This window comes from Canis aureus, chromosome 15, assembly GCF_053574225.1.
Source record: "Canis aureus isolate CA01 chromosome 15, VMU_Caureus_v.1.0, whole genome shotgun sequence".
Lineage (NCBI taxonomy): Eukaryota > Metazoa > Chordata > Mammalia > Carnivora > Canidae > Canis > Canis aureus.
In genome coordinates, this window is record NC_135625.1 from 26,030,195 (window position 1) to 26,054,882 (window position 24,688).

At 40.1% G+C, this 24,688-nt stretch overlaps 1 protein-coding gene and 1 long non-coding RNA gene across 9 annotated transcripts in view; one reads left to right on the forward strand and one right to left on the reverse strand.

The window, feature by feature from the left end:
• MTMR7 (myotubularin related protein 7) overlaps window positions 1-24,688 on the forward strand; it is a 178,295-nt gene that overhangs the window by 114,628 nt on the left and 38,979 nt on the right. For all 8 annotated transcript variants that reach the window (XM_077848923.1, XM_077848924.1, XM_077848920.1 and 5 more), the window contains 3 exons: window positions 480-642; window positions 8,083-8,240; window positions 18,748-18,876. In XM_077848923.1, the coding sequence (XP_077705049.1) occupies window positions 480-642; window positions 8,083-8,240; window positions 18,748-18,876 (450 nt within the window). The remainder of the gene's footprint in view (window positions 1-479; window positions 643-8,082; window positions 8,241-18,747; window positions 18,877-24,688) is intronic.
• Window positions 8,300-18,807, reverse strand: LOC144284401 (uncharacterized). The gene is made up of 3 exons (XR_013352747.1): window positions 18,172-18,807; window positions 8,486-8,715; window positions 8,300-8,413 (listed from the first exon to the last, which is right to left on the reverse strand). It is a non-coding gene; the product is annotated as an uncharacterized LOC144284401 (long non-coding RNA).

Sequence of the window (24,688 nt, forward strand, 5' to 3'; positions counted from 1 at the left end):
GCCTGCCTGACCACCAGCAACTTAGAAAACAACAATCTTAAGTTGCTATTGAACTTGAGCATTCCATGTGGAATTAAGGAGCATGGTGGCACCTCCCAGTGGAGCCATCTCTAGCTTTTGTTGATTGCGAGGTTTATTTTACTAACTTCTCATGACCTTCTTTAATTTTAGCTATTAAGTGCATTCAGCATGTGACTACCAATATGTTCCCTTACCTGGACTTGTACAAAATTATATGCTGAATAGTTGGCTCTAAATAATTAGCCTGGATATCAGAAGGCTTGGTAATGAAAAATAAAATGATACATTTAGATAGTTCTTTCCCAGAACATTGGTTCTTGTCATCTGAGTGCAGCTGTTGAGCTAGCTTGAGATGGGGAGAGTGTTTCTTGTCTGTGTTCCTTCAGAAATCTGTGTTACCCCTTGTCTCATTTACCAGTTATTTGTGCACAGCTTCTCCACATGACTTTTGGTTGTAGATTCTTCACAGTCAGATTTCCACCATCGAAAAGCAGGCAACAACCGCTACTGGATGCCCTCTGCTTATTCGCTGCAAGAACTTCCAGCTGTTGCAGCTCATCATACCACAGGAACGAGACTGCCACGATGTGTACATCTCTCTGATACGCCTTGCAAGGCCAGGTAGGGTGCAGGAACCAGGCATTTTGTATGTCGCACCCTTAAGTTCACAAATTGTCTTCAAGAAATATGCATAGCTTAAGAATTCTGGTGTTTTAGGAATTATATGCTATCCCAGTCCTCAGAGGGGCCAAGAACTCTCCATGATTCCTTGCCTTTAAGGCAATGAACCTCTTTGATTATTCTTACTATTCACTTTATCTTTGGGAAGGGGGGGGTCATAGCTTTTCATTTTGTAGTGAAATCGTACTAAAATTGTGCCCTTGCCAGACTGTGATAGTTGAGCCACTGTGCTTGAAGCCTAAGCTAAAACTGATAAATTGTTTTGTGTGGAAAATATTAATATCAAACAGTTCTAGGGCAGTTTCCCCTCTTGGGGCTTTTAAGGCTCTGGTTTTTTTTTTTTTTATTGCTTTTTGATGGTGATATATATTTTAGGAATTATATGCTATCCCAGTCCTCAGAGGGGCCAAGAACTCTCCATGATTCCTTGCCTTTAAGGCAATGAACCTCTTTGATTATTCTTACTATTCACTTTATCTTTGGGAAGGGGGGGGTCATAGCTTTTCATTTTGTAGTGAAATCGTACTAAAATTGTGCCCTTGCCAGACTGTGATAGTTGAGCCACTGTGCTTGAAGCCTAAGCTAAAACTGATAAATTGTTTTGTGTGGAAAATATTAATATCAAACAGTTCTAGGGCAGTTTCCCCTCTTGGGGCTTTTAAGGCTCTGGTTTTTTTTTTTTATTGCTTTTTGATGGTGATATATGTTTCCCAAGGTTGTAACTAGACCTTTGTTAGCAATAGTTGTATTCACAGTATGGATATGTTAGTTCTCCTAAACAGAACCTTCTTAAGTGTCATGGGAAGAATGTTTAGTTGATTTGAAAAATAGATGCTGACAGTTAGTCTCCTGTTATGTCCCTCGGGTTGGGGTCTTCAGAGTTACCTCTTACTATACACTTCCAGAAGTGTATAGTCTTGTCTTTCTGTGTGGCTTGTATGGATTGTGGTGTCCTCTCGCTTAAAAGAAATAGACATCTGAGTTTCTGGGGAGAATTTAGTAAAAATAAACCTTTTATATAAGAGTAATGTCTATGGTAGTGTTACACCAAAGTCACTGACAAGGAAGATGGGATACGTCTTTACAGTTACTTTGCTAACTGCTTTTGGATTCAGGACAAGAAGTTCGATCGTAACGTCTGCATGGGGTTTAGTTGGGTCCTCCGTTTCTTATGATGTGATCATCTCATGTAGATAGTGAAGAACTAAAGTTATTTCATGAATATGATGCCAGGGAGCTGTCAAAATCTGATAATTTTGACTTGACTTTGCTCCGTGTTCCAGGCAGCCAGTGGAGGCTTTTTCATCTCACTTTTTCATCTCACTGTGTTGCAAAGAACTGCAGAGTTAGCCAGAAAAGCAGTTGAACTTTTTAGAGAATGCACTATAATTGGAACAGAAGTTCTGGGAAGATGTATGTTAGGTTGCGTGCAGCAGGGAATGCGAGGAGAATTGTGTGCCAGCAATTTCTGTGTCACTGATTAATGGGTGTACTGGATAATAAATGTGCTCTGACCGGATTAATAGGATTTAGGAATAGCCCAGAGAACTGGGAAAGAGCTGAGTGGCTGGAAGAGCAAATCACAGTGACTGTGAGGGCTGTGGCCAGTGATGACAGCGAGTGCCAGGACTCTCGTTGTGAGGGCCCTCAGGGAGGAAAATCTCTGTGGCCCTCACTTTTTAAAACACACACTTTTTCTTAAAGGTGACATTTGGGAGTTAGGTATTAGAAATAGCCGGAGAGCCAAAAAAAAGGAAATCATGGTAATTAATTGAATTAAACCTATTACCTTAGAAGATTTTTAGAAAGCTACTAGCATTTTCAAACATGGAATTAGAAATGCCAGTTTGCATAAAACATAGTGCTCTAATAAGTGTGGGAAGATGAACTAGAACCCAGACAATTTCACAGTTTAATGTCAGAGGCAATGCTAAAATTAGGACACGTGACAGCCTATAACCTAGGGACCAGGCTTTTGAATCTGGGTGGAGGTAAAGAAAGGTGGAGGGGGTCCCAGCTGGGAGTAGAGGTGGCTTATCAGAGCCATCTGAGGATCTTTTACAAAATACACCCTCCCCCTCCCGTAGGTCTTTCAGAATAGGAGTGTGTGTGTGTGTGTGTGTGTGTGTGTGCATGCGTGCGCGTGCATATAGTATACTTTGAATTCTAGTAGCACGATATAGCTCTCTGTGGTTCCAGTTAGTCACCAACACAAATCAACTTTTTCCAGCTACCCTCATAGACATAGCTAAACTGCAGGATCCTATGGAGGACACTATATATATATATAGTGTCATTTATCATTTTATTATATAAATGATACAATATATTTATACAATAATATATAATAAATATATATATGTATATTTTTTTATAAAGAAGAAATGCTTGGGAGTCCATTTCAGTCAAGTCTTATGAAAGAGATATTTTCAGAGCTCTTGAGATTCCCTCTTCACTGAGTTAGGTTTTCTAGAATAAGGGTACATCAAACTACTAAAACATTTAGCGAGGTTTTATTGGTTTGTCCTCTGTGTGAATTCAGACTTGGTAAGAGTGAAAAATTGAAGTAGCCAAATTCAGTAAACTCTTTAATTCTTAGTCAAGAATAATTTAGTTTAAAGTAAAGCTTTGGCCCCAATGAAAAATGGATCCAGCGTACTAAGAAGGATATACATTTTTCTGATGAGAAGACCCCTATTTCTCAGAGAGCTCCCACTTTTCCCATGTGCATTCTCCTCTCTCTGATTGGCCTTCTGTTGTTTATTTTTCTATCAATTATCTTTCCCTCGGTAGTGTTCGTGGACCATTTAACATTTAAACCATCTTTGTTTATTTTCCCATTTTTTCTAAACAAGTGTTTTTTTTTTTCCAGTTCTTAGTCCCCAGTTCTTCTGTACACTTATATGTTTTTTAAAATCTCATGATTGAAATCCTATCATTTGCTTAATTTACCTTTTTAATTTTGCTTAATTTTACCTTTTTGGCTTAATTTCACTTTTAACGTTCTCGTCTAAGTCATGGCTCCATATACAGTGTCTGCGGTGGTGATTTGCTTTTTATTGACGACACTAATCTCTGAGTCCAGGAGTCCTTTTCCACCACGAGGTAGCTGCCTCAGCCCTGGTGTTTCATTCAAATACTTGTGCAAAAGAAACAGCAGACCTTTCCTGATTCTTATTCTAAATCTGCCAAGTCCAGGAATAGCTGTGCTGTCTTCTCACCCCGTGTAAATGGTTTTCCAGCTCTGGTTATTTGAGGGTGCCTGAAGGTGCAGAAGGTTGGGAGCAGCTGAGCTTTCAGTTGTGATTTTTGGTTCTAATAAACTGCACGTATGTGCATCTCCCGGTGCTGCCTTTCCCAGACCCACCTCTGCATTCTGCAAATGCCCATTCCTGTTTGTTCTTTCCTTTCGATTTTTAAAAACTTTGCCAAAGGGAGACCATCAGGAGACCATCAGTAACATAACTTTTCTTTTTATTTTTTAAAGTATTTTTTTTATTATAGTATTAAGTTACTTTTTGTTTCTCCCAATGAGTCTATCATGGTAATTCCCCAGTTTTGTTTTGTTTTGTTTTGTTTTTTTCTGAAATATTCTGTTCTCCAGAACCATTTAGCCTGATACCTGGGAAACAAACTGGGTTGTTTTTCTTTTTTCTCTAATTGCTTTGTCTTACCCACAGCTGCCTTATCTGGTGGAGTGAACACCCTTTCCTTTTTTATGAGAGAGAAGGAGCAAGGGTGGGGTGCAGAGGCAGAGCCATTTGTAAGCTTGGTGGTTCCAAGTTGAAAATTGCCACTTGATGGCGTAAATCTTCCCCAGAGAGGAGGAAGAGGGGGATGGCCCAGGAGCCAAGGCCCTGATGAGAGCAACAGGTGTGGAACCCCTTGCAGGATCAGGTGCTTCCCTGTGTTAAGGAGTCCATGATGAACGGTAGTGCTCAAAACCTGCATCTCTTATGCTGTCTCCTGAGTCTTGAAACACCGATCTGGCTTTCCTAGAAACATCACCCAGATGCTACCCACTCTTGATTTAATCTAGTATTTTAGAAATTATTTTTTTTTTCTTTCTGAATAGGAAAACCTTCAAGTCTGCCTTTGCTTAGCAACTGTAAGCTTTAGGTGGGTAAATAAAGTAAATACCAGAATGATTTCTGATTTTAAAAGTAAATACCAGAATGATTTAAAATTTTCTTTAAAAAAAATAATGTTTTTTTAGATTGGAGGTACACATTCAGCTTACTCCAGCATATGGAGTGTTCACTTCTTATGGGAGCAGCCCTGGGGGAGGGTCCTTCAGCACACCTCCTGTTGAACCCTGCCGCCTCTAACAGCAAAAGGCATTTGATGTTGGATGTGATGGCTCAGACTTTGTGGTGTGAGAAGCCAGTGGAGTATTTAACATGTCTGTTTTAAGAGATGAGGGTGAGAAACCAGGGCTCTGACCTCTCTGAAGGAGGTGTGTCCTCTCAGTTCAGATTCTGTAAAGACTAGATTTCTCTAGCCCTACTTTTGTTGTTTTTAACTCCCCCTCTTGCTGATTACTAAGAATTCTGCTATGTATTTTGCAGGAGATGGAGGGCAACAGAACATTGTGAATGGGAAATATTCAGTAAAATTTACATCTGTGTTAGTGGTACTTTTTAATTTCTCAGAGTAGGCTATCGTCTGCCAAAGGCTTCCCCTGGGCTGGCCTTTGGGTAAGAAGCTCGCCTATGTGAATAAGACCGAGTTTTGGCTGACAAAAATGGCGGTTTCTTTGCCCTCATGTAGAATTTTACTTAACTTGAGCCAGAGCTATGGGTGATTACCCTTTAGCTTAAAAATAACTCAAAACATTTCACAGTTTTAATGGCAACTGATTCTAATGGCTCCCAAATCAAGAATGATCTTCTTAATGACTGCTATAAATTACTCTTCCTTTAGTTGGTGTTCTGTGTGCTTGTTTTCCCCCAATGCCAGCCAGTGTGAGCTCATACACAGAAAATTCTCAATAGTTCTAGAATGGTTTTCTCCTTCTACCTTTAAACTTAGTTGTAACTATTCAACAAAGAGAAGTTAGCTTCCATTATTAACCCTATATTCACAAGTTCTTCTTTGACTGCAGGAACTGAGGCTTTCTCTAGAGATTCTCTTGGCCTCTTGAACAAATTGCATTTGCGGTTAACATTATGATATCAGAGGCCTGAGTCATGAAATGGTACTGAGAGATGGAAAAGATGTGTCAGTGTCCAGATGATGGTTCCCAGAACAGGATCTCACTTTCATAGGCTGCCTACCGCAGTAGCTGAGATTACAAGAGATGGTTCCTACTGAGAGCAGCTACTCTGTGTGTGTACAGGTACCTGGAGGTGTGTGTTTCCTTATTGGTCAAAATCATCAGTATTCTAAAGCTTGAAGTTTAGAGATACATCAAAAGAAACTGAAATAGGACATAGTTTAACTGATAAACCGACTTTTGCTTCTTTTCTACAAGAAAGAGTACATGTCTAATGAAAAAGTCTAGTTCTTAAAATATGACCCTTATCTTTCTTCTTCCTTGTAGATGAGTCATTTCCATAGTAGTCACAACAAGCCCGAAACTGAGTTTAGCTCCCAGGCTGCTAGTGTGTTACTGTGGCCTTTTGCTGGTGGTGAGATCCTTTATTGGGTCTCCAGACACACATTGAAGAACAATTAAATTAGCCACATCTGAATGCATCAACAGATTAAGGCATAAAGGTGGAGGGGACCTAAGAAAACTGTGAAGAGAAAGAAATCTATTGGAGAAAAAGATGACTCGGGGTGGAACAAGGGAAAAGACACAAAAGTGGTCCATCTGGGGAGAAGGAGAAGGATCTGCCTTAGAGAGGCAGTGCGTGTGATTAGGGGCATGCACTCTACAGCTAGATTGCCTAATTTAAATCCAGAGTTCCCACTTACTAGCTGTGTGGCCCCGGGTATGTTCCTTAACTTCCCTTTGCTTCAGATTTCTAGTCTGTAAAATGAGGCCCATCATGGGTTAATACATTTATCAAGAACAGAATCTAGAATGAAACAAGGATTCAGTGAGTATCAGCTATGATTTGTCTTTACCAGATTGCTTGGATCTGCACTATCCAAGATGGTAGTCTGCGGTATCCAGTATGGCTGCATGTGGCTGGTGGGCCTTGAAATGTAGCTAGAATGAATGAAGATGTACTGTCAAGTGTGAATCACACACAGAATTTCAAAGACATTATGAAATAAGATATATGAAATATTAAAAAGTTTATTATGCACATATCAAAATGATAATAATTGGATATGTTGGGTTTCTAATGAAGAATATTGGTAAAATCTTAACTTCATTATTTCTTTTTAGTTTTTTAATGTGGCTACAAGGACATTTTAAGTGACATATGTGGCTTGCTTATATTTCTGTTAAATAGCACTGGCGTAATTGCTTCCTTCAACATAACAAAATCAGAGCAGGAAAATCAGATCCTAGCTCTAAATGGGAAAGGCTGTTGGGCCTGGCCTCACAAGCAGAAAGGGTGTTACATAAAGACATGGACATCTTGGCAGAATTGAAAGCAGACTTTCATCATGCCTCCTTGAATTTGACCCTCATGACCAGGGTGCCTTGCACAATGAATTGATTTTTTTTATGAATCCTATGAATTTTGTATGAGCAGTGCAATTATGGCATTGATGTGTTTGCTAAAAATTCATATGTTTTCAGGGCAAACCCTTGAATACATTCCACAGCTTTTCAATTGTTATTTTATTTTGCATATTGTGGCAGGGGCGTGGGCCTCCATCTACCTCTGAGAGGCCATCCCAAATCCAAGCTTGATAAACATAAATTGAATTCTTGATGTCTAATGATGCATACATTCTTAATTAATTTTTTGAAGATTTTATCTATTCATGAGAGACACAGAGAAAGAGGCAGAGACATAGGCAGAGGGAGAAGCAGGCTCCCTGTGGGGAGCTTGATGTGGGACTCAATTCCAGGACCCTGGGATCAGGACCTGAGCCAAAGGCAGATAGATGCTCCACCACTGAGCCACCCAGGCATCCCTCTTAATTAATTTTTAAGCTCCATTTCTTATTTGGAGAATATGTTTGTCTTCAAAAACTTTTTTTTTTTAAAAAAAGGCAAAAAATGGAAAAGGCCTTGTTTCTGAAAGGAAAGAAGCTCTTGTGAAGTTGAGTTTGCTTGTCACAAAATCCCTGTGCCACTGATGGGAGGAGGTGGGTGGACCTGCCCACAGAGATGGGGTGCTCCAGGAGCGTCCCAAGAGGCAAGAAGCTGGTTTGGCTTCTTGATAAACTCCAACCCAGGCAGAATGCTTTTGGGGAAATTTGGTCCTAGTTTTGATTTGGCTTGATTTGGCTTTATTCTCCTTTTTCTTGCAGTGAAATATGAGGAGTTATACTGCTTTTCATTCAACCCCAAGCTGGATAAAGAAGAAAGAGAACAGGGCTGGATGCTGATCGATCTCAGTGAAGAGTACAAGCGAATGGGCCTCCCTAATAATTATTGGCAGCTCAGCGATGTGAATAGAGACTACAGAGTGAGTGCAGGCATCTAGTCAAATCCAGATACTTAATTCAAGTGAACTCATGATCCAAATAGCTTAGCGTGACTTCTGTTTAATCTCCTTTAGTTTTTATAGCTCTTTGTAGATATAGATCTGTGGATTTACAAGTCTCCCTTGGTTATTACAAGTGCAATTCTCACCTGCAACTAGAAACAAAAAATTTGGCCAAGGGAACCATAGAGACCACCCCCCCCCCACACACACACACACATACACACCTTTCCCTCATGATTGAGGAGCTGGAGACCCAGAGAAGCCCAGTGGTGGGCCTCTTCGCCAGGCAGTGGTGGGGAGAGCCGGCCAGTGCCAAGTTCTCCCATCAGCTCTTTTTATAGTGTAGCGAGTGATTAGTGGGGAAGTCACAGAGACTCTGATGGCAGTCTGGCACCAGCTCCTCTCTGTACTCACTGAACTCTTGATTGGTACACAAGGTCACCAAGAGGCTTCCCTAGAGAAATGGGGAGAAATGTGTCTATGCTTACAAAGGCGTATGGAGAGGAAAGGAAACAGGAGAAGCAGAATCAATTTCGTATTGGTCCTCATGATGGGCTTACAAATCAATGTTGGTTTCCCTATTAATTTTTTAAATATTTTAAGTAGTAAAAGTAATTTAAGAATGTTGCAGAGCATTTATAAAAGAGAGGAAAAAGAAAAAATATCCAGCATCTCAGTGCCCTCACATTCTTCCATTAGATTTTAAATTTTTCCTTCAGTATCTTTTCCTCATCTGCATAGTTTAATAACTCCTTTCTCATCTAAGTAATACATTTAATTATTTGAAATTGGAAAACACAGAGGAAAAGGAACTGTTCAAATATATATAACAAATACGGAATCATGTTACACATGCCTTGTGTTCTGCTTTTCTTCATATATCGTGTTTTTTTCCTGCCAAGAAGTATATTTTGTATCATTTAAAAACATTATGTAACGTTAGATAGTATGGCCATATCCTATTCTTTCTACCTAATCTCCAGACATTCAGAGGACTAGTATTTTTTCCTATTTTAAATAAACATGGTGAGAACATCCTGGTAACTATACCTCCACCCATATTAAAATCCTTTTTAAAGACAGATTCCTAAAGGTGAATTTCTATGTCAGAAAGTTTATACAAATTTTTTTTTAAGATTTTATTTATTCATCCATGAGAGACAGAGAGAGAGAGAGGCAGAGACACAGGCAGAGGGAGAAGCAGGCTCCATGCAGGGAACCCAATGTGGGACTTGATCCTGGGACCATGGGATCATGCCTTGAGCTGAAGGCAGATGCTAAACTGCTGAGCCACCCAGGCATCCCATACAAATTTTTATACATATTGTCAAAAGAACTGCAGGAAAATTGTCCCAGTTTATATAAATTCTCAGTAGTTTGTATGAGAATGCTTGATTCTTGTGCCTCACTGGGAAAGAGGTTCATTCTTAGAAAGTTTTCTTGACAACTTAGTAGTGGGACAAGTGATTTCTCATTTTAATTTACTCTACATGCTTTGATTCCTTGATATGTAGATTTGTATATGCCAATTGACCATTTATATCTAATCTCCTGTTATTGATCATTTCTGATTACATTTTTAAAATTTTTTATTATTGAAGAATAGGTGACAAACAATGTTATATTAGTTCCAGGTGCACAACATAGTTACTCAGCTATCTTTATGTTACCTAATGCCCACCAGGGTAAGTATATTCACCACACAGTGTTATTACAATATTATTGACTATATTCCTATGCTTTACTCTTCATCCCGGTGAGTTATTTATTTTATAATTGGAAATTTGTACTTCTTCCTCCCATGCTTCCAGAACCTCTCCCTTCTGGCAACCAATTTGCTCTCTATTTGTGAGTCTGTTTCTGGTTTGTTTTTTTGTTTTTGTCTTTCTCTATAATGACTTATATTTTACTTAGCATAATGCCCTCTAAGTGCATTCATGTGCAATAAGATGGCAAGATCTTATTCTTTTTTATGGCTAAGTAATATTCCTCTGTGTGTGTGTGTTTATAATATCTATATATATTATATAGATTTTCCTTATCTATCAGTGGACACAAATTGCTTCCGTATCTTAGCTGTTGTAAATAATGCTGCAATGAACAGAAGGATGCATGTATCTTTTCAAATTAGTGTTTTTGTTCTCTCTGGGTAAATACTCAGTAGTGGAATTGCCAGATCTTATGGTATTTCTATTTTTAATTTTTTGAGGAATCTTCATACTGTTCTGCATAATGGCTGTGCCATTTACATTTTCACCGACAGAGACATGATGGTTCCCTTTGCTCCACATTTTGCCAACAATTGCTATTTCTTGTCTTCTTGATATTAACCATATTGACTGGTGTGAGGGGACACTTCTTTGTGGCTTTGATCTGCATTTTCTTGATGATGAGTGATGCTGAACATCTTTTCATGTGTCTGCTGTCTATTTGTATGTCTTCTTTAGAAAAATAGTTATTCAGGTCCTCTGCCCATTTTTCACTGGGATTATTTCTATTTTTTGTGTTGAGTTGTATAAATTCTTTATATATTTGGGATATTAACCCTTTATCAGATATATTATTTGCAAATATCTTCTTCCATTACATTTGTTTTGTTGATAGTTTCCTTAGTCCCAATAGCTTGTTATATAAATTTAGTAATAATTAACTATATTGTATATATAGTATGTAACATATATATACACACACACACACATACACACACACAAATATATATATTTGATTGCTAGCTTAGAAATAAAAACAGTATCGTCCTGGTACAAAAATAAACACATAGATCATTGTTATTAAACCTCCCTAATGTTCCCTCCATATCACCTCTGCTGTAGTGTCACTGTCCCCAATTTGGTGTTGTCCTTGTCTCTATGTTTCAACATTTGTAAGTAGTAAAAATGTGGTATTATTTTGTGTTTTTTATGCTTTCTATACGTGGTATTTTACTGAATGTAGTTTACTGAAACTGATATTTCACTCACATTGTATTTGAGAGTCATCTCACTTAGAAAACACGTCTATTATAGTTGCCACATGCCAGGCACTGTTCTAAAAACTTGACAGATGTTAGCAGTCCCATGTGGTGGGTGTGGTTAATATTCTTGCTTTGCAAATGGAGAAACTCAGGTATAGCCCAATAGGTAACTGTCTAAGACATCGAGAAATGAAGAAGCTGTTGATACCTGTAGCTCTCCTTCCTTCATTCTTCACTATTGTATTATACTGCATTTTACAGATGGACCATGGTTCAAAAAAATTATCCTTATCACCCTCTCCCTCCCTTTTTGTTTTATCATCAGAAAGCTGTTAACTGGTTTATACATGACTCATAGTGTATTGAGAGTTTCCATTTAGGAGTAGAATTTCTGAGTTAGAAAAATTAAAGAGATTTTAGCCTTACTAGGTATTGCCAGATTCTTTCCAAAGTGAATGCATGGACATATAGACCTAATAGCAAGATAGACAAGTTTTCCCTTCTCCACAGACTCGCTGATAATTGATACTGCCTTTGTTTGGTGATAGACCTACTCATTGACTCAGCAGTCTTACTTTTGGGAATTTATTTTAAAAAGTCAACAGTATACATACACATAGTGATATATAAGGTGACTTATTGAAGCATTGTTTGTAACAGCATATATTAGAAGAAAGCCAAGTTTCTTAGTAGAGGATGAGTTAAATAAGTTTTGCTCTACCCATATATTAAATTAATGTGTAGCCATTAAAAAATATGGTAGATTCCATCTACTGATAAGGAAAGATTACTAAAGTATATCATTAGGTTTAAAAAAAGTAAGGCATAGAGATGCCTGACTGGCTTAGTTAGTGAAACATGTGACTCTCAGGGTTGTAAGTTCGAGCTCCACATTGGGTATAGAGATTACTTTCAAAACTATCTTAAAAAAAAAAAAAAGCTAGACACAGTATATTGAATATAGTGTTATATCTTTTATCTGAAAAAAGAATGAGAAAAATAAGAAAATATGTTTGTATGTGTGTAATTGTCCCAAAGTGATAACCTGGAGAGTAGATGGGTATGGGGTGGACAGAACACAAGGATGAGGATGTGCATCTTTTTGTATTGTTTCATTTTATAACCATATGAATTAATCAAAAACTTAAATTGGAAAAAGTGCCAATCTTATTGGTGTGAAATGGATCTGTGTGGTTTTATTTGTATCCTCCCCATAACTGGCAAGTGAGCCTGTATTTATTGGTAACTTAAGTTGATTCTCTGTGACTTGCCTATTTGTTATTGTTTATCCTTTTTTTCTGTAAGGTTATTTGTCTTTTTCTTATTGATTTGTAGAAGTTCTTTACATATTCTAGCTCATGATGTGTTACTGTTTATAGCTGTTGCAAATATCTCCTCTTAGTAGATATTTACATATTGCCCCTGGGGAATCTTTGGATCCTCAGGGTTTTGAGTTGTGTTTCCTATTTTGTTCCATGTTTTAGCTTATTGCTTTTTAAAATAAACCCTACCTACCTATAAATTCTCCCAATTAGAGACTATATAATTTCCATAATTACATTTGTACTAATTATGGTTATTATGGTTTTATAATGACTTGATATTGTGCAGGTCAGTTCCTTACACTAATTCTTCTGATATCTTTTTTTTTTTTTAAGATTTTTTTTATTCATTCATGAGAGACTCAGAGAGAGGTAGAGACACAGGCAGAGGGAGAGGCAGGCTTTCTGTTGGGAGCCCAATGTGGGACTCAGTCCCAGGACTCCGGGATCCCGACCTGAGCCAAAGGTAGATGCTCAACCACTGAGCCACCCAGGCATCCCATTCTTCTGATATCTCAAATTTATAGATTTGGGGGGTAAAATGGACATGTTCACGATACTGAATTTCCTTTGTTATCACACTTAAATCTAACAACCAGAGTCGTACAACTGTGAATAGATATCTGGGGCTTCTCTGTCTCAATCATGATGAAGTATGTGGCAATTAATTTTTAGCCTTGAAATGAAAGGAAGGAAAATCCAAGTTTACTAAAGAAAATTGGATACCTTTTTAAATTTTTAAAAAAATATGACACACCCTTGAGTCAGGAAGAAAATGAATCTAAGCTACATCTTGTGGAATAATATTTTCTTGGAAACACAGGTTCTTCCTATTTTTGATGAGATTTCCTTCTAGAATTAGCACCACAAACATGACTCATATTTAGTCACTTAAGTCTTAAATGTAGAGACTACAAAACACGAGTTACTCAATGTTTATTTTCCAAAGTAACACACAGCAAACCAAAACTACAACCAACAAACTGCGTTGAAACAGAAAAGGTGAAAACCTAGGGGATTTTCTGATTTTACTAATACCAATGAAATAGGGGGAAAGATTATATACCTTTATTTATTGCCAACTTATATAATAAAAGTTGATTTTCTCAAAACTTTCAAATAGTCCATTGAGAAAGTTATGGTGTCATCCGTTACTTTTGCTTTTCCTCTTGTGGTTGAGAAAATGTTTACTTTTTCCTCCCTTCTTTTTCTTTTTCTTTTTCTGTTTCTTTTTCTTTTTCTTTTTTAGATAAAGTGGGGGAAGGGCAGATAGAGAGAGAATCTTAAACAGGTTCCATGACCAGTGTGGATCCAAACATGGGGCTTGATGTAACGACCCTGAGATCATGATCTGAGCCAAAATGAGGAGTTACCCAGGCACCCCTATTTCTTTCTTTTTTTTTTTTTTAAGATTTTATTTATTTATTCATGATAGTCACAGAGAGAGAGAGAGAGAGAGGCAGAGACACAGGCAGAGCAAGAGCAGGCTCCATGCAGGGAGCCCGACGTGGGATTCGATCCCGGGTCTCCAGGATCGCGCCCTGGGCCAAAGGCAGGCGCCAAACCGCTGCACCACCCAGGGATCCCCTTTCTTTCTTTTTAGAAAAAAACACAGGTTCAGAGCCTGTGCTGCTTTGTTCTGTTCATGCGGTCTTTGGAGGCTAATTATCACATCACCATCATCTCTATCATCATTATTCATAGTCCTACTCATAAGACTTGTCTGCAATAGTCAAACTCTCAAAGTGAAGATTTCCTTCTGTATGTAACTCTTGAAAACATTTTTTTTTTCAGATTTTATTTATTCATGAGAGACACAAGAGAGAGAGGCAGAGACATAGACTGCCTATGGGAGAGAGAGGGAGAAGCAGGTTCCTAGGGAGGCTGATTCAGGACTCAATCCCAGGACCCTGGGATCATGCCCTGAGACAAAGGCATACGCTCAACCCCTGAGCCATCCAGGCATCCCTGAAAATGTTTTTCTTGAATAAAGTAGTTGTCATTCATTACTAGGTTAAAATTTTACTGTTTCTCTTGGAATAAAATGTATAATCTAAGCCAGTAATTTAAAATCTTGTTTATTTCAGTTTTCTCCAGCTATATTTTGTGTATTATATATTATTTAATTATATATAAATCATTTTATGCAGCTTATTCCCTCCTTCTTCTTCCCTAATATTACATGGTATATTCCTTGAAATAAATTTTAGATCTTAAATGTTTAAGAAGAAAGTTGTCAGGGTACCTGTGTGGCTCATTTGGGTAAGCATCTACCTTCAGCTCAGGTCATGATCCCCAGGTCCTGGGATTGAACGCTGCCTCTGTCTCCCTGCTCACTGGGGAGTCTGCTTCTCCCTTTCCCTCTGTAGCTACCCCTGCTTATTCTCTCTCTCTCAAATAAATAAATAAAATATTTTTGAAAGGTAGTCTACAAAAAAAAAAAAAAAAAAGATAGTCTATGTAGATCTATCTCAGTCTCTGACAACTAACTCTCCAATGTGCTAAATTGATGGTCCTCAATAAATACAGAGGTATAATTAAGATGCTTTGGATGGCATCTCAGATGGTTACTACCCTGCCATGGCAAATGCATTTACTGCAAGATTACAACCAGGTCTACAGAGATCAGCTTTCCTGGGAATATAAAGTCCTTGAAGCCAGTAGCTGTTTTATTATTCATTACTATCCTAGCACCTAACATAATGCCAGGCACATATGAAGTATTCAGTAGAAACTTGTTGATAGACAACAGTATTGTACTATAATCAACAAACTTGCCAAGAGTCTAGAAGTTAATGATTCTGACCACTGAAAAGAAAGGAGAATTATGTAACGTGATAAAGGTGCTGATTATCATTACAATGGCAATCACAGTACAGTATATAAATGTATCAAATTAACGTGTACAATGGTATATGTCAAATATATTTTTAAAAACACATGTTGAATGAATGGAAGAATTATCAAAAGAGATTTTTTTTCTTGGCAAGACCAAACCAAGATAGGCGGGTATTCCACACAGGCTAATTTATTTAGTGGAGGACAAGCAAAATCATTTCCTCATTAATAAAAAAAAAATGTATGCAGAAATTATTTTAACTTCACTTTCATTGGCTCAGGTAGTCATATAAAGAAGGAAAATTCAGAGGAAAGCCTTTTCTGAATATCTCCCATTCTCTCTGAACTTTCTTATGTGATTTTCCAAACCAGGCAAAATTTTGGAAATTTTGATTAGTTTCAGAATTTGGTGGTGTAAACTTCACTGTGCATTATTCATTGTCAGAATTTTAACTATAACTGTGTGAGCTTCTTGCAAAAATGACAGTGGTCAGTGCTATGCAGAACCATTTTTTAAAAAAGATTATTTGAGAGCACGAGAAAGATGCATGAGCAGGGGGAGGCACAGAAGGAGAGGGAGAAAGAGAAGCAGGCTCCCCCAGCACTCGATCCCAGGACCTGGGATCATGACTTGAGCCCAATGCAGATGCTTAACTGAATGAGCCACCCAGGTGCCCTCAGGACTGTTTTTAAATTTCTACATGAGGGCAGCCCGGGTGGCTCAGTGGTTTAGCACCGCCTTCAGCCTGGGGTGTGATCCTGGAGACCTGGGATTGAGTCCCACGTCGGACTCCCTGCATGGAGCCTGCTTCTCCCTCTGCCTGTGTCTCTGTGTGTGTGTGTGTGTGTGTGTGTGTGTGTCTCTCATGAATAGATAAATAAAAATCTTTAAAAAAGTAAACTTCTACATGAAAGTGCTGTCAGCTTTCATGAAAGCTTGATGAATTCACTATTTTCTAGCTTGGTTAAGAATTTGTGTCTTGAAACTTGAGCTAACTGGCACTATGGGTCTGACTTTTTATTCCAAAGGTGTTTTAGCTTTTTGTAGAGCTTCCCACTCAAGTGCTTATCAGAATGCTCTTATTTCAGTTCTGAACCTTGAATTCTTTTCATCTAGACCTTGTGCTCTGGGGAAAGCAGGAGTCCCCCATAACTGGCCTCATCGGCCCTCACTCAGGCAAACCTCAAAAGTCCATGATTTCCAACACTGTGGAATGGGAACACCCGGTACTCTTAGAGGGTGGGAAAGCCTTTGCTTCTTTTCTTGGGAAGGAGGAGGGTACAGAGTGGATAGCAGTCAGGTCCCTAAGTAGGGTGGGGCCAAGAGCACTCAGGAGAGTTGACTCTGTTTACCTTCCTCTTGATGCACCAGGGATGGTGCATGTAAAGGTTACAGCATGAGACAAGCTGAGCATCCTTGGTCCTGGGAGGCCACAAGAGGACCCAGCAGGAGCTCCCCAGTTCCAAGACCCACCTCTGTTATTCAGAAAGGCTGTATGTATCAGGCATGTTGAGAAATCCCATTTATTACTTTCTTATTTTATTTCATCATAAATAACTTTGCAATTCCCTAGTGTTGTAATAATGAAGAAAGGTGATTCCTACCTTACTGAAAACCTCCCAACTTCCTTCTTAAAACTGTTATTTTAAGAAAGTGTCATAAGCCTGGTGCCATGACTACATGTCTCTTTAGCCTCAGACAAGCAGGTGTGGTCTGTGGTGTCATGTTTTGGCCAACCGACTGAAGATGGGTTCAGACACCAGATTTGCATGGGGAAGAAGGCGTAGTGTCTTGTGACAGTAATTCCAGGCAGAGCTCTCTGGGTCCAACTAGGTTGAGCCATCTGTTCTTGGTACAAGATTTTCCTCCAGAGTATCGGTGTTCCTGGAACTGGATTTCCTCCAGAGTACCCAGGCCAGAGTCTCAAAGTCTTTCAAGTCTTCGGTAATCTTCCCTAAAATGTCTTCGGCTCATTGCTGAAATCACACGTTGAGCCAGAGAATGTCACTTCTCTGGCCCTTTTATCTCCGGCTTGATATTGCTCACCAGTCTGGTAACAAAGACAGAGGATGCAGGCGAGGGAGGGCTACACCCTGGGGCAGGTGTCAGGAGCTGAGGTGGAGGCTGGGCTCTTCCTTGGGGTGGGTTTGTATTCCCTTCAGTTCCATTTTTCCAGAGGGGTAGGTGTGAGCAGAGATGGACAGAGGACATTTGTCTAGCACATTTCCCTGTTGCTACTCCTCCTTGGGGACTCCTCTTACAAGACCAAGAAGATGCTTGACTTCTGAGAAATAAACAGCTACTTTGGTGAAGCCCAGGAACTGCCATCTGGGCAATCTTCACTTTGCAAAGAGATTGATCGAGCAATGTCAACATGCCGAGCAACAAGTCAGTGATTACTGTTGCCACCACTAACGTTTATTTATGTCAGACTTTGTGGTTTATAAAGTGCTTTGTCATGGGTATTATCTGATTTGACCCCTCTATCAACAGCATGGGATATTATTTCTGTGTTTTATCAGTTTTAGAGGCCAGCATAATTTGACTCTCGGAAGGTCACGAGGTTGGCAAATCAGAGCCACGTTCTAAACTGCTGATTTCTGACTAATTCACAAGATTATTCTGAGGCTCTAGAGTTTCCACAGTGGGAATCACTGCTAGTGATTTCTGCTAGTGCAGGAGGAGTAAAGGCATTTCTTACCATTTGTGAAATCACACCTAAGAAACGAAAACAAAGCTGTTACATTGTGTGCTACCGAGTCAGATCTAGAAACTTACCTGAGCTGGAGGCTTTGGGAGGAAGCTTCTTGAAAGAGGTGGAGTTGGGTTGTCTCTTGAAGAATGGAGAAGATTTGGGAGGATCGAGGGGGAGAAATATCCAGGGAGGGCATGGCCTTGACTGCCAGCTCAGAGGCAAGAGTGAGCCTGGGGTGTGCCAGGGACGGAGAGGTTCCCCTGGGGGGCTCACTGCTGGCACTTGCCTCCCACTGGTGGGCTATCTTTCACTCCAAACAGGCAGCTGAACTTTTTTCAGCTACCAAGATGCCGAATTATAATTTCTTCATTTTTGATGAAAGAAATGCTCACCTGTTGCTATCTTGCCACTCAGAGTGCCCTCAGAAGGGACCATGCCAAAGGATGGTGTTTGCTCTCCTTTGCCATGATTTCATGGAATCAACAGCTCCTCACTTCTCTGAAGTGGCTGTTGGTTTCCTCAAAATAGTCTCCTCTGTAACTTGATTAAGAAAACTTAAATGTGCACCTTAGAAGTAAGTATGGTGAATGGAATTTCTTGTGGCAGTTCACAAGGCATTACTAGATGGCCTTAAAATCCCCATGTATTTTCCGTGACAGGTTTGTGATTCTTACCCTACTGAACTGTATGTTCCCAAATCGGCCACGGCACACATCATAGTGGGGAGTTCCAAATTCCGGAGCAGACGGCGATTTCCTGCCCTTTCTTACTACTATAAAGATAACCACGTAAGTCTCAAGGCATGCTTTTGTTTTATGTTTTGCTTTTCTTGTTTTATCATAAACAGGCATTTTTCTAGCAGCCCTCTGCTGTGTGTGTGTGTGTGTGAGTGTGAATTCTTAAAGGTATGTGGATATTGCTGTGTGTGGTATTACACAACATAACTGTGCTTAAACGTTACCTCATGTTGACCTTTCATGTTTATTTGATAATAAAGTAATGGGATTCAGTCTGAAAATACCTAAACTTAATCATCCAAGTGAATGCCTGTCCTTTTCTAAGTGGTCACCTTGGGAAGCTCTGTGCTTGTTCAAACAGTGCTGAAGAGACTCTTTGAAATGCTTATTTTAGGAAGGCTCCCAGAATCCATGGCACCTTCTTCTTTTTTTCTTTTTTTTAATGGCACACTCTTTTGAGTGTCCTCAGTATAAGAAATCTTTATTTCTTTGCCACACACTTCAGAAGTTATTTGACTTTAGCCAGGTGACAAGTTTGATTTTCAAGCTAGATGATATAGTTTGGGATTCAAAGGCAAATTCATAGCCATAAACAATTGGTTGAATACATGTGTGTGAGTGTGTATGCACGCACATGTACCTATGGGCGAGGGAGTAGGGTAGGGTCTGTGTCTGATTTCATTTAGCAGTGGGAGTTCCATTAATTGAAAGGATATAAATCGTCTTACTTCTAGTTATGCTCACTGCTATGGAATGAGGTCTAAAAAAGGCCAGTATTTTGTTAATGTTCTGTATTACTTGACTCCAACTATATTTCACTCTACACAGAACTGGAGCAGTGATGAATGAAAGGTATGAATTTCTTAAAAAAAAAAAAAAGATGGAGCGAATAGAGAATTTCATGATATTGCATTTGAAATTATGATGCCAGGAACACTGACACTGTTTATAATATCCATTGATAAAGAAGTAAGAGAGGGAGGATCTTTTATTTTTTTATTATCATTTAAGAGGCAAAGGTGGGCTGGGCATTTAAAAAGTAGGCGTAGTGTCTATCCTGCTTCTTTTCCTTCTGTTCTGATATTCTTGAGAAAAGGGATTTTTTTTTTTTTTTTTGGTCAGTGTGAGTATTGCAAAGGGCAAGTATGTGATGTCTCAGAAGAGACTAGAAGTCTTAGACATTAGACCACAGAGGCCAGCTTCTTCCCCAGCTGACCTCAGATTCTCATCATTTCATTCCTGCTCTTGTGTGCCATTCTTTTTAAGATAAAAAAAAATAAAAATTATTCATGAAAGACACAGAGAGGCAGAGACATAGGCAGAGGGAGAAGCAGGCTCCCCGCAGGGACCATGACCCGAGCCAAAGGTAGATGCTTAACCACTGAGCCACCCAGACATCCCATTGTGTGCCATTCTTTACTTGATCTCCTTTTCTCTTGAGAAGGAATCATACAGCCATCATTTATAATTTAAAATAATTGATTTCCTATATTTAGAACTTTAAGAAAGACAATACCTCATGTTTTAGCTCTTCTTACAAAGTACAAAACAGAGATGTGTTTTTGAGCATTGCTGTATGAACTGGTTACCCCAGGGAAGCACTGAATTTGCCTGTACATGCATACCCCCTCTCCCACCTCCATGAACTAGACTCTGTCCAGCATGTAGCATAATGATCCATTTTGTTTTATAACAATATTGAGGTTTTAGTATCAAGGTTTCATTATGTAAATGTATCTGATGCATCCAGTAATTTTTTTATCAAGGGAAATATTGTCGAAGGTGGATTTCTGTGGTTAGATGGATGATTGTGAGGTAACATAGCAACAGCTCATGTTGTCATTGCTCAGGAAAACTCACACATAAACCAGGCAGTCCTCCATAAAAAGTAAACAGAAAAATCAGGTAGAGATTATGTAAACTTGCTGATCTTTCTTCCTTCCCTTTTGTGGTTTTTAGACATTTTAAACTTAAGAATATATATTCCTCGCCCAATAAAACTTATGCTTGTGAGTAAGAATATCATATGTTTTGGTTAAACTGTTCCTCACAAACTGTTTTGTTATTTTAGGGATCCTTTTGTTGGCTGGAAAGGTGGCTTAGCTGATGTGGGGTTGTGGGATCCGTAGTTAGATTAAGATGCGAAATGCGCATCATCGCATGAGCTAGAAGTCCTGTGGAGAATCCTCTGATCTAAATGCCCCTGCCGAGGGTACATCATTCCTTTTGGATCAGCTTTTAAGATACGTGGTGTTGTAATCACTTCCTATTCACTTGTTGGTGAGATTAGCATTCCTGCCCTAGGGTTCCAGGGAAGGCTGAGCACATGACACCTGACAATGGGCAGAAGAGGTTGTCAGCAGTTTGTTAGTTGTACATACTCACTCCCCAAGGGAGGAGGACACGGCATGCTGTGCAGGGCCACAGAGCACCTGCACTCAGGAATTGAGTGAACCAGCAGGGATTGCAGGAAGCAGGCTTTGTAGTGAAGAGGGTGAGATGACCTCAGGTTCCACTCACGGCAGGATGTGAGTGGCTTGTTTAATTCCATGGGCTAGCAGGAAACAGAAACCCACTATTCAGACGGGAGCAGGAGCTGCATCTGGTCTGTAGAGAGAATTGGTTAGCCAGGAGGCTTTATCCATAGGAGCAGAGTGGGCATTTGAGGCCTTCCCAATTTTACCAGATGTCAAGAGCAGCACAAAATAAAAATTTAGGCCTTGAACCGCACAGGAGTTATACAGAGCCATCCAGACTCCTTTCGGATATCAAACTATTAACAGCTTTGTAGATAAAAGTTAGAGATGTATAAATGAGAAATGTCGCTTATATTCGGAAGCCTGTTACCTACCAGCCCTTAAAATTGCTGTATCCTTTGTTCTTTCTTACTAAATGTTTCAATTATTTTTAAGAAAGCAGTTTTGCTTTCTTATCACAATATTGTGATCTCTAAAAATCACAGTGCAAATCTCTGTGAAACCAAGCTCTGCAAGATTTCCAAACAGGTGATGTCCCTTAAGAAACATATAGACCTTTTTCTTCCTTTTATAACTCATGTTTATTGAAACTCGCTATGTGTTAGGTATAGTTCTAAGAAAATTATATATCTCATCACAGTCTGTAGGTTTTTTTTTTTTAGAGATTTTATTTATTTATTTGATGGAGAATGAGCAAGAGAGCACAAGGACAGAGGGAGAGAGAGAAGCAGGCTCCTCACTGAGCAGGGAGCCCGATGTAGGGCTCGATCCCAGGACCCTGAGATCATGATTTGAGCCAAAGGCAGATGCCTAAACGACTGAGCCACCCAGGCGCCCACACTCTGTAATTTTGATATTATTATCCTCATATTGTAGATGAGAAAACCAAAGTTCAAAGACAGAGGCTACCGTCTTTGTGTCAGTTACCCATTTTTTTAAGCATTAAAAAAATGTTGGATATTTTAATTACCAGTAGCATTGTAAATGAGCAGCTCTGGTGACAGTGTACCATCGAAGCTTTACCTCTGCCCTCGGGTGAAAGACATCAGTAAGAAAGGCTGCCAGGTAAGGGGAGTGTTCTCTCAACAGCGTGACTGTCTGGGGTACGTACAAGGTGAGCAGAAGCGCTTCAGGACTACTTACTGCTCCACACAAAATTGGTCACTATGTTAGCACCAAGGCAACAGAGAATTCCATGTGGAGTGTATCTATCGGTTATTAAGAATATATAACTACAAAATATGAAAATGTAGTTGGTTTAATATATCTGGTTTAGTTTATTGACCACGTTCTGTAGTGTAACTGTTCTGATCTAACCCTTTACTTCAAACTAGCTGCTCTCAACCTGCAGGTGATCATTTTTGGTTGTGGTCATTCCCTGGCTGCTTTTCCTTTCTTTTATTTTCTTAAAGATTTTATTCATTTATTTCGAGAGAGAGAGCATGAGAGTGGGGTGAGTGGCAGAGGGAGAAGCAGACTCCTCCGCTGAGCAGGGAGCCCCAGACGGGGCTCGATCCCTGGACTCCGGATCATGGCCTGAGCCAAAGGCAGACGCTTCGCCGACTGAGCCACCCAGGTGTCCTCCCGGCTTCATTTCATAGTTGGAGTCTCACTTGTTTAGTGAGCTCAGGTGTGGTGCGTGACGATTTCTCAGACAAATTCTCACCAGTTAAATGTGCTTCCTTCCCATCCAAGTCCTCTGATAGTCTAAGACCTTACCTGGGGGGAGCTGCATTAATGATCTTTCCCTAACCCCGGTGAAATATCTCATAGAACTTGCTCAGAATTGTGCTCTCACCTGTCAGAATAGCCTCAGGGCATGGGGCAGAGCCTGATCCCTTTGAAGAGCAGAAGCCGCAGAACCCACAGGAGAAGCACTAAGAAAGCCATCTGTGGCCATCTCTCCGTGGCAGCCTCCTGCCTTCTGTTCCCAGCGCCCCCTCCCCGCCAGTGGTCCCCACCACTGGTCCCCGCCAGGCCTGCCTTTCTCCCCGACCTGTCCTCATCCAGGTTCAGCACTGCCCACCCCCAGTCGCTTTCTCTTCCATCCTGCAGTTGCACTTCAGCCAATAATTCAGGAATTCTCCAACTCCGAGCAGCTCTGCTGCCCCTTTGCTTCGCTTGCCGCTCTCCCTTGCGCTTCCCTCCTGAATTCTGAATCTGGCTGCAGGGCCCAGAGTTTAGTTTAGTTTTGTTTTTTTTTTTTTTGTTTTTTGTTTTTTCTTTAAATCTATTTATTTGTTTGAGAGAGAGAGAGAGAATCTCAAGCAGACTCCCTGCTGAAGGCAGAGCCTGACATGGGGTTCGACCCCAGGACCCTGAGATCATGACGTGAGCTGAAACCAAGAGTCAGATGGTCAATTGACTGAGCCCCCCAGGTACCCCCAGAGTTCTTGACCGACCTCGGTGACTGCCCCTCACTGTTACAGATGGTACTGGAACTCTCTAGCAGTCGCGCATATATGTGTCTAACTGTTCTGCGAGCCTCGGACTGGCCAGCAGGTCCTCAGCTGAAGGATGGTATAGTGAGTGAGAAGCATCCCCACCTTCTCCAATGAGGAGCACCCAACACTTCCTTTTCTTCCAGGGAAACTCAAACCTGAGCTAAGTTGTCCTGGGTTGAGCATTAGGGACAGTTAAGCTGTGCTGGGACCCTGAGCTGGGTTGTCCCTTTCTGGATAGAGTCTGAAGTGCAGGCACCCTGAGCGAGCTTAGCCATGATCGTTTTCAGGGTTTGGCCTGCTTCGCCTGTCCGCCTGGAGCGAGCAGGTTCCCTTCCTCACTGACCCCCGCTTCCTCCATCCTCCCATCTGGAGGACTCACAACCTCAGTGCAGATTCCTGGAAAGAGTCATTTCTTTAAGTGTGAAAATAAAATCTAAGTCCCTAAAAAGTGCTTTGCCATAAAGTGTAAGTTTTAGGACTGTGAGGATGTATCCATACTCCCCTACTGCTAACTCAGGGAAAGGTTTATGCTATTGTTTATGTTGTCTGAGCATGTCTATACAACATGCTCTGTCGGACTTGCAGACTAGGGAAATTGCAGAATAGAATACAGCCTGATTCCAGAGAAACCCCTGCTTCTAACACGCTAGGGGCAGCCTGGGGATGTGTCTGCTGTCCTAGGTGTCAATGCCAGTGGCAGCAGCCTGGGCTCTCGTCACAGTGGAAACACCCCCATTTAGGATTAGAATTGGTTTTTAGTATTCGTGAGGTTTCTAAATGACTGGTAAAAAACTGATGGAAACCATTACAAAATAACTTTTTTTTTTTTTTAAACCAGTCTTGCTATTAGCAATATCCTGTAAATTTTAGGACAATAGTTATTTACTTTATATTTCTACCTTCAGCAGGAAGATTAAATAATGCCAGTGAAAGGGAAAGTAG